This window comes from Globicephala melas, chromosome 4, assembly GCF_963455315.2.
Source record: "Globicephala melas chromosome 4, mGloMel1.2, whole genome shotgun sequence".
NCBI classification, from domain to species: domain Eukaryota; kingdom Metazoa; phylum Chordata; class Mammalia; order Artiodactyla; family Delphinidae; genus Globicephala; species Globicephala melas.
Window position 1 is genome coordinate 114,959,026 of NC_083317.1, and position 10,510 is coordinate 114,969,535.

The window sequence follows — 10,510 nt, forward strand, 5'->3', positions numbered from 1 at the left end:
TGTATGCATTTAATCCGAGAAAATGCTATTGCCAAAATCTGAATCAACATTTCTTACTATGAAGGATATGGGTCAGTGCTTACTAGAAAAACAACGAATTGCATCCAGAATCATATATGAAAACACTGTTATCAATATCCCTTATATTCCATGTAATTCTGCCTTTATTCTAGATTTTTAAAGATTACCATGAGGAGAATTTTTTTGTGCCACGATACCATAGTTAGCTAGATTCTAGGTATACTAATCCATGATCTACTGGGAGAGAGGAAAGGGGCTAACGTTTCCCTCAGAACCTCCTCGGTGCAGGCACTCTAGCAGATGCTACATACAAGTCTCATCTACTCTATGGAGGACCACTCCATCCTGTGACTGCACCCCGTATGCATTTCTCTTCCTTTACAGAATTCTATTTTTCTCAATTATCCAACACTTCAAGAATGGTGAGGGAGAAAAAAACATGTCTGCTTCTGAAAGCCCTTCAGAAACTCCAAAGCAAGTTTCAACAGTTAAAGAAAGAACATGGGGGAGAAGGAGAGGTGACTGTTATACAGGCACACCTTGGAGGTACTGCGGATTTGGTTCTAGGCCACCGCAATAAAGCGAATGCCTCGATAAAGAGAGTCACTTGAAGTTTTTGGTTTCCCAGTGCATATAAAGGCTATGTTTAAATTATACTGTAGTCTAGTAAGTGTGCAATAGTATGATGTCTTTTAAAAAGTACATTTTAATTTAAAAAAATACTTCATTGCTAAAAAATGCTAACCATCATCTGATCCTCCAGTGAGTCATAGTAATAACGTCAAAGATCACTGATCACAGATCACCATAACAAATATAATAACAAAAAAGTCTGAAATATTGCAAGTACTACCAAAATGTAACACAGAGACACAAAGTCAGCAAATACTGTTGGAAAAACAGTGCCGAGACTTGCTCAATGCAGGGTTACCACAACCCTTCAGTTTGCAAGAAGTGTAATATCTGTGGAGTGCCACAAAGCGAAAGCACAGTAAAACAAGGTATGCCAGTACAATCACTGTTACGAAGCTGAGCTTTTATTACTTGAAGAAAGAACTCCTGACTTCTCAAAAGGAAAAAAAAAAAGCAAGATAAAAGGAAAGAAAAGAAAAATCCAACATGTGACAGAGTTGCTACAAAAGAATCAGTTAAAAAAAAGAATGCATTATCAGTTAATTTGTATTGGTACCAGCAGTACAACCCTAGATGGTATGAAAGAATAGAGTCAGGTATTTTTGAGTGTTGTGAGTAATGGGGTCCTACAGTGACGTTTTAGGTCGTAAGTCTACCTTCTCCAAACATGCAAGGATATTTCTGAATACGTGAAGATTATTCTATTGAATCCCCTTTAAAAAATTTTTTTTTTGCTTTAGGGGAAATAGCTTGTCATGGCTTGTGTCAGGAAGTGAACTTCTGAGGACAGGTGTTTCACCTATAAATGACACAGTGAGCTCCTGCCCAATTAGAGACATTCAAAACTGAATCCAGCAGTAATAGATTGAAAGTGGGCTATTAATAAGTCAAATTCTACCTTGTGATAAAAAGGTAGATAGGAAAAAATAAACATTTCTTATTGGAAGGTAAATTTTACTTAGGCTTAAATTACTTTAAAAGCGAACTGAATTCATTCTAGTAGAATAATTATTCGACTTCCAGTAAACTTTTTCTTGATAAGGATTTGAAACAGTGATGTAACTTATTTTCATTCATCCCCAAGAAGAGCTAAAATCCCACTGAGGTTTTAAATGACTCCAAACATGCTGCTTATTTAGAGAAAAATCAAGGCTTCTTAGGGATTTTAATCAAATCTTCATCACTTCTGTGTAAGAAGTAACTTAGGCCCGTGTTTCCTGACACCCAGGGAGTTTGAGTGATCAAAAATCTCTGAGAGCTCAGGGGGAGACAAGCATGTAGTGACTGTTGTTTGTATTCTCATGTGGTTCAAACTACATTCCCCTCTCCTGTCCTTCTTATAACACAGGTTAGAACAAATAATAAATTAAAAAAAGGAAAAGAACCATTTTTAAGACGGCATAACTAGCCCTACCACTCCCATCCCCCAAATCACTAAGTGGACTTCATGCAGAAATGCCACAAGTTGTACAATGGAGACGCGTCTAGAAAGTTACTCAGAACACAAAGAATATTTTTAAAAGCGTTAGAATTCCTTGCTAATTTGAAAATCTGTGGTTGTTCTTAGAGCAGGATACACTTGTAGACTGGCTACTTCCTTTGAGGATCATAAAGTACCTCACTCAAGGGTTGCTGTGAGATCTAAGACAAGCAACACATTAAAGTTCTCAAAAAAGTAAGTGCTCTCATCGTGTTAGCGGCTACCGTCAGCACCACCATAGTGCAATTGTTCTAAGAAAAACCGGAAAACACAAAAAGTGTACAGAAACTGGAAGAAAAAGCACATTCTCACCTCCCTCTTTTTACTTTAACATATTTGTACAGATTGGTGGGTTATTTATGAGTCTATACTAAGTTTCGTGTGACTTCCACCAATGTTAAACAATCACTATCATTTTAAAATTTATAGAAGATGGGGTTATAGGGCATAAAAATAGAAATAATATAAATCAAGAGTTAAAGATATCCATATGCTGACTGTCACTTGTAGTGTATGTATTCTTTGCCTACTGTAGATCTTGTGAAGTATATACTGAAAACAGAGTCTGTGCAGTACAGGGCACTGTAGGAGAAAACCTAGGAAACATCAGGGCTTCAGAGCTACAACCTCAAAGTAATACATCAAATAATAATACGTGAAAGTAGAGCTAAAAGGAGTACGGAATATGGTGATAACGATAATAGGGAATGAGTGCTCAGAGAAGGTCACTTCAAGGATGAAAGTCCTGCAGCTTCCAAGTGACGAGAAAATCATTAGCTCTCCTTTTTGTTTTGAGGCATACTTTGAATGAACCTAAGACATTTCAAGTCCTTATCTGATCCATGATAATAGTAAAATACAAGGGGGGGAGAAGCATGTATCAACCTGTACGAGGGAGATCCACGTGCACTCGCTCGCACAGGTAAACAGGCGTGCATGTGCAGCAAGAATCTGTCACATCCCCACTCTCATCCCTAGTTAGAGGAACTAATGAAACGTGGAGGAGGACACTGCTGATCGGGACAAACCTGTTGGAAAGGTCGCGTCTGGGCTTGCCTGAGAAGCCGCTGTTGCTGCTGCTGCTGCAGAAGCTTCATCTGTATCAACTGCTGCTGCGACGTGATGGCGTGAAGGGAGGGCGGCTGCATCACGGCCCCCGAGCGCCGCTGCAGCATGTTGGACAGAGCTTGCTTGGTATTGGTGGGGACAAAGGAGCCCGCGGGGTCCAACCTGGAGCCACCTACAAAAGCAACCGGAAGGAAGGGCTTTCTGCGCATGTTAATGCAATAGGTCTTCCTTACTTTATTAAAACACAGAAGTCTCACCCCCCGAGCCTCACCTGAGGAGCTCAGTGGGAAGCAGGGCACTGCCCCACCCTCTACAAATATCAAAGATCCCTAAGGGTTGCATAAATTCCAAACGATGGGGAGGGTGACATCTAGTGAATGATAATATCTGAATGACTTCACAGAGGGCCCACTTTGGTTGGTAAAGTGAAACGCCCCGAGATGCAGAGTCACTGGCACAATTTCAGAATCATGTGGGTTCTAAATTATGCGAGGCGCCCCGGGGACACGTCACTTGCACAAAATGTATTGCCTTCGTGGGGTATTTTATCAAGTGTGCTAAGCCAGGCATAGAGACCCTTTTGTAACTTTAAACCCTTTTGAAGTTCATGGTATTTAAGTTTCTTTACCACAGCAAAATAAAAATGCCTGTTTTTCGGTAGAGAAGCATGACAAAACTTTAAAAACCTGAAATGCTCGGAAGCTTCAAATACCATGATTCTAAAGACAAAACACATTGTTTTTGAAGGGTAGACGTCAAATAAACAAGAAACATTAATTATAGCTTAAAAAAACAAATGGAAACCTTAACATATTTGCATATATAATCTGCCAAATGCCTTTAAGAGGAAAAAAAATTTCAACATTTACTGGCTTCAAGTAGGTGCCAATCCTTCACTCACCAGATAGTTTATATTCTTGAATGTATGTGAATAAGAAAACTTCTACATAAATACCTTACAAATGTTATATTTTTTCTTTAAACCAACTTGTATGATGGAAACAAACATTTCAACACTGATCACTGAAAAAGCCCACATTCTTTTAAAGACTCAGCGTCACAATCAGCAATATGATTTATGAAGTCATTCAGCAGCATTTGAAGAACATTTGGAAAAAAAGTGGGAGGTCAATTTGAGTAACATGACAAGGTAACTTTTGTTGAAGAATTGGAAATATACTAATACAACTTTATTGACTCATTTTATAATTAAGAGACATTCTTTTTAAAGATTAGGCTATGATCTACTTCTAATTTCCCTCATTTTTCTATAATCTTATACCTCTGAGTCAGCTAAAGAAATAAGATATAATAAATACACTGACGCCCTCTGTATAGTCTCACCGAATTAATTTCCTCCCCATCTCTCACCAAATGCTCTTTATTATTCACATGCATTTCCTTATAATTTTACCATCTTGGAGTGTATACATGAGAGAGAGAGATTGCTAAAGGTGTGTGTGTGTGTGTGTGTGTGTGTGTGTGTGTGTGTGTGTGTGTGTGTGTGTGTGTGTGTGTGTGTGTGTGTGTGTGTGTTGGGGGGGAAGGGCACTGTTTTGCATTTTTAAGAATGCATGAATGCAAGCAGATGGTACATACTCTTCCTCAACTCCATAGGATTTAAAACTTTATGAAAATCTATTAATTCACACATGTAAAATCCTCATAATTAATTGTTTTCTTCAATTCTTTTTCTTACATGTCATGATACCTAAGACTTACCTAATACCTAAAGTTCCTCAACTTATAAACACCTTTTACAGTATTCTAGGGGGAAAAGGGTATGTGCCTTTTAAAATACTTAGCCTTCAATTTATAGACAGTCCTTGTGTTTGATTTCAATATCTAAAAAGTTTAAAAATGCTTAAATTCACAAGGACTTTGGAATTAAAGAGAGAAAGTCAAAAGAGAGGATGAGCCCTTATTATTTTCCACATTTACCACTGCCTAGTCTGTTCTTTCTTTTGTCGTCTACATTCTATTCACTGAATAACCTATTTTTAAGACCCCACTACAAGCCAGACACTGCTCTAAGTTCTGGGCATACTATAGTGAGCCATGAGAAAAAATACCTGCCCTCATGGAGCTTACATTCTGGAGAAGGCAGATAATAAACCAGGAAGTAAGTAAAATATAGATAGAGTCTATAAACAAGTGCCGGTGCTAGAAAGAAACTGAAGGAAGTGGAGGGGAACAGAGAGGCCAGGGAAAGGGTGTGGTTTACAGTTTAAAACAGGGTGGTCAGTGCAGGCCTCAACCCAAAGGAAGCAGGCAGTGAGCATGCAGATATCTGAGGGAGCCCACTCCAGGCAGGGGCCAGCATGTGCAAAAGCCCTGAGGTAGGATATGTTAAGATCACTCACTGAACCTGTCTGTTGTGTCAGGCTATCTTCTAAATGCTGTATTTTTAAAAACTCACTGTAAATTATATATGTGTGTTTGTCTGTGTATGTAATATAAAACTTATTTCATCCTTCAAAGAAAGAATGAGCATTTTCATCCATTCTGCTTACTGCAATACCCTCACAACTAAAACTGTATCTGGCACACGATGAACGAAGCTCAGTACATGTTGTTGAATGGATAATTGAATCACCCACACTGTGAGGGTATATGTTAGCACGTCCACTTTACAGATGATCAGACTGAGGCACAGAGAAGCTAAGACATGGTGGAGATGATACAGTAAGAGGGTGGTAGAGCCAGAGTTGAAGCAGAACTGTAACTCCCAGACCAGCTCTCTTAACCACAGATTCAGAGGGCAAAATATGGATTCTCCCCTACCGTAAGCCAAGAATCAAAATGTCATCCTCCAATTACAATAAAAATCACAATATAATACAGAACACAGTAAGGAAAAATTACTATTTGTTAGAATGTCACATCCTAACAAAATGCAGGTTGAGATCTCAAAATAAACTGTTTCACAGAAACAGGCAAACTTTCATTTAGAAAGAAAAAATTAAATTCATTTCTAATTAAGAGACTTCTTTATTCAGAAAAATCTTTATTCTAGATATAAAATCTACTTGGGCTTGAATCAAAGCAATACTAACATTTACTGTGAATACGGTAGGATTTCTTACTGATATCTATTTGCTGCACCAAACTTCTGAGATCCTTCGTGGTATAAACAATTTAAAAGTTATAACATGAGGAAACAATAAAAGACACTAAAATAGTGTCTAATAATTCAAAATGCTGATAAGAATTATATCTGATAAAAGCACACGCAAATTTCACAACACAAAACTTTATCAACTTTTTATCTTATAGCTGAGATGTGCATCAGGGGCTAATCTCCTTCTGACATTGGATGAAAATTCCAAAAGCGACACATGAACTAGTCACTGAAACTGAAATCTTAGAAGAAGGAAAAAACACCTTGAGTGGAGGGAAATTCCAGACATGTCCACTGAGCGCTCACTTCTGGAAATGTGCAAGTTGTGTGGAGGTTTCAGTTTAAAAGCAAAGAGAATCCCAAGCTATTTCTCACCTCGGAGTCCCCTGACTACGCTCCGTCTTCACATACCTGGAGTGAGAGCTTGGCTCTGAAGGAAAAGGCCGGGCTGCTGGGGCTGACCCATGAGGTTGTAGCCCCACAAGGTGGACTGTGGGTGATGCATCATCTGGGAGGAGACGGGTGAGTAGTTGGGAGGCACTCGGTACATGTTGCTCTGTGGATACTCCTTCAACACGGGGTTAAAGAAAAAAACAGTTACTTAACTCCACACGCCACAAAGATAATTAACGCAAATTCCTCCTATCACATTACTTGAGAGAGCTCCTATCCCAGCAGTCGGCATATTCTCTGCAAAACACTCATTTAAATTAAAACTCTTCCTTGACTTAAAATGTACATGGCTACAGCAGGGGAAGTTGGAAAAGGATCTCTTCTGCACTCTGTGTTTAAAATACTAAAAGCACATTTGGAACACCACCCACGGCCGAGAAAGTGTCTTTAGGGGCTGAATCTCCCGCTCACTGCATCTTACAAGGCTTTCCTGATACCTTGTACCTGGATGAGAATTAGCCAGAAAGGCCCACAGTACTTCAGAACCAGTCTCCAGCCTAGACAGTGTCTTAGTTCCAACTTTCAGTACAGCACTCTGAAGAAGGAGATTCCCCTTCCATCTTGTCCCCTTCCGCCCCTCACCACACTTCTTGCCCAGGGCTTTCTCTTCCTTGGAGCAACTGCAAAGCCTCTAAGGATCACACCTGAATGCCTCAATTCCTCCTTCTCCAGCCCTGAAGGATGAAAGGAAAACTAAAGGCTCAGTTCCCTGCAATATACCCGATTGAAAAGAGGCAGCTTCAGGAAAAGTATGGGAGAAAGGGACATGACCAGGATGCACCTGGGGAATGAGATGAGTCTGAGGTCTTTTAAAGCATCTGAAAGGAACAGAAATGCATCCATGTGGATAGACAGGCTAGGAGACCCAGACTTGGGGGAGTGGCAGTCTGAACCTTATTAAAACAGTCTGGACCTTTTTCAAAACAAAGGGATATTGGTAGGAAGGCTTACACGAGAAGAGGGCACTGACATTCAAGTGGCACCCAAAAGCAATGGTGGTCATTTCTAGAATAATATTAATCACCAAGCTATCAGCTAGGAAAAAATGTTTTGGTTTTGACATAGGTGAACAATACCAATAATTAGTCATGATGACTGAACGACAACTTGTGAACATTTCTTCCACTGGACAACAAGAACGCTCTCGAATTTTATAGAAAAATGTCACAAGTTCCCTCTCAAATATTTTCCGGTGAGTTTAAATGGAAAGCTATTTTACATGTTAATTCTATAAAATTATTTCTAAGTTACCATCTCATAGATTTCTCTTTTTTTCAGAAAAGGTTGCTCTAGGTAGGGAAGGCTAACAGGGAAACAAGAGGTAAAACTGTTTCAAATTATGTTTATTTTACTTCTTATAAAGTCTGAAAATATGGTAAAAAGTAGAATATAGAGGACAGTAAGATGGAAATGGTAAACTAGGAAATCTCAGAATCATCCTATTAGATAGATCAGATGGGGTTTTATCTAGGGAAAACAAAGAGTTTTCTATGTTAATTTACTACAGATATCAACTGCCCAAAATACAAAAAATATTTTAGACACCTCATAATAAAAATATGTACGAGGATGAGATTTTGTAGGTCAAAAAATTCAAGTTTCAAATTTGAGAAATTGTGAGACAGTGAAATATTCATATTATTCACAATTGAAGCCTAAAATTAAACAAAGTTATGAAAAGTAGAGGAGGTTCTGTTGATGACATCTGAGCCGTCAGGACAGCTTACAAATAGGCTTATACTGCGCCTAGGAATGTTTCTTAGGGATATAATTCAGGAACTAGTAAATCTGCTAGGAGACGCTAACGTGCCCAAGACCTCTCTCTACTTCCCGTACTCACATCAACTCTCGAGCTGGATTTCGTCTTGCGCTTCCTTCCCTTTGTCTTCTTCTCTTCATCTGTTGTGGTTTTTCCTTGATCTGACAGCTCAGCTGATTTCCTCTCCGGTTCCTGAGAAATGGGAGATGTAGGCCCTTCCTCTTCCTCCTCAGGGGGCAGGGGCAGCGGCTCGAGGTAGTAACTTCGGGGCTTGGGCATGGGGTGTGTGTGATACAGGAGGAGGTGATGCTGTTCCTCGTACTTGATGACCTTCCGGTCTACTCGGACAGTCCCAAACCAGGCCCAGGACAGAGGAGCTGGGTTCTTCTGACCCTCAAACAAATCCCACGGGGACACCTTCTGCTTCGTGGAGACCTGGAGACCCTGTGGTGAAATAATGCGCTATGACCACATGCTCAGATCTTTGCCTGATTCGGAGGCCAGGCTTGCTTGGGACATGGATTCAGAGAACATTCTGCCTCGTGGGGGCCTTAGAGAACTCTAGCACAAGGCAGATGGGCTAAGTGATGAGTCCAGGCTGACACTAGATCACTGAGAGCGGCGGCTACAATCCGGACCTTTAACTCCAGTTCTACGGTCCTTTATACGACACTGTTCAGGCTGTGACACCAGACAGTATAGTAGATTTTACTGTAAATGGCATTTTTTTCCATTTAGTTTTTTTTTTTCGCCAAAAAAAAAAAAAATTTTAAAAAAACACTGCAAAGTTGATCTTACTATACTGAACTGTAAACCTTTGGAATCTATTGCTTTTAAGATAAAACAAAACTTAGGAGTCAAGTTATAGTCAACCTCTAATTGGGTTGGACTTGATGCAATACAGGCACCTTTCAGGTACTTACTTGGGCAGTCTCTGAATAGTTAAGTAATATTATTACAGAATTAACTTGCACCAACAGGTACAAATAAAGACCTTCAATTCAAGCTTCTCTCTACTGAGTGTAGAAGAAGAAATGTTATTCTGTTTCTGAAAATAAAAGTTTCTTATTTTTAACATTAATTGGCACTGTCCCTTGGTCCTTTCCCTGGCATACCAATCTGAAAAAATTTTTCTTCCAAGTGACCCTGAAAATAACTGCTCAAGTTACTTTGAATAACTTATGAATGCTCCCGTTCCAAAGCTACACACACTCTTCCACGGTGGCTTCATCCAAAACCAAGGCTCACTTACCATCTGTATTTTGACTGTTTCCTAATATCTGTCTTGACATTAGACCTCTTTCCTGGGTGCCAAGACCATGTATCCAAATGTGTCACCACTGGAGAGCCCACCAGCACTGTGAACTCAACCTGCCCCTGACTCTAGCCTTGCCTCTCTCCACAACCGTGTGGGTACCAGCACTCAGGGCGCTCTGATTTACTGCAGCGCTGCATCTTGCCTACAAGCGACAGTCTCTCATGCCTTTGTGCAAACACTTCCCTGTGCCTGTACCACACTCTGCCTTAACTCCTGGGCTGACTCTTAATCCTCCAAAATGATTCAAGCGTCAATTTTCCTAAGGATCCTGTTCTGACTACCTACCCCACATCTGAATGTGTTGGCCCCTTGTCAGCTTCCCCTAGCACTCCGTACCAGGACACACAAATCTCACCACACCGTAATCATCTACTTCCTCTTAAGGGTAGGAACTCTGTCTTTCATCCCTGTGATCTCAGAAATCTGTGGCCGCTCAGTGTTCATTGAAAGAGTAACTGACCACTCTTCTCATATTTTAGAGAACCACGTTTAATATCTTATATATATGTCAAGTGTTCATTAAATATTGTTCAGTTGATAAGGAAATAAAGTGCCCTCACTTTAAAAAAAATTTGTTTACTCAAAACAGTCACTACATGAAGACTTTACCAATAAAAACTTTCTCATCTATTAAACGTATTCTGTTTCCAATTCTGC

General features: G+C 39.8%; 1 protein-coding gene across 1 annotated transcript in view; it reads right to left on the bottom strand.

Annotated features, from left to right (window-relative positions):
* MED12L (mediator complex subunit 12L) overlaps nt 1–10,510 on the bottom strand; it is a 327,428-nt gene that overhangs the window by 36,705 nt on the left and 280,213 nt on the right. Inside the window, exons 34-36 of the mRNA XM_060297523.1 lie at nt 8,617–8,979; nt 6,735–6,891; nt 3,163–3,374 (exon numbers count right to left, since the gene is read on the bottom strand). Of these exons, the coding sequence (XP_060153506.1) occupies nt 3,163–3,374; nt 6,735–6,891; nt 8,617–8,979 (732 nt within the window). The remainder of the gene's footprint in view (nt 1–3,162; nt 3,375–6,734; nt 6,892–8,616; nt 8,980–10,510) is intronic.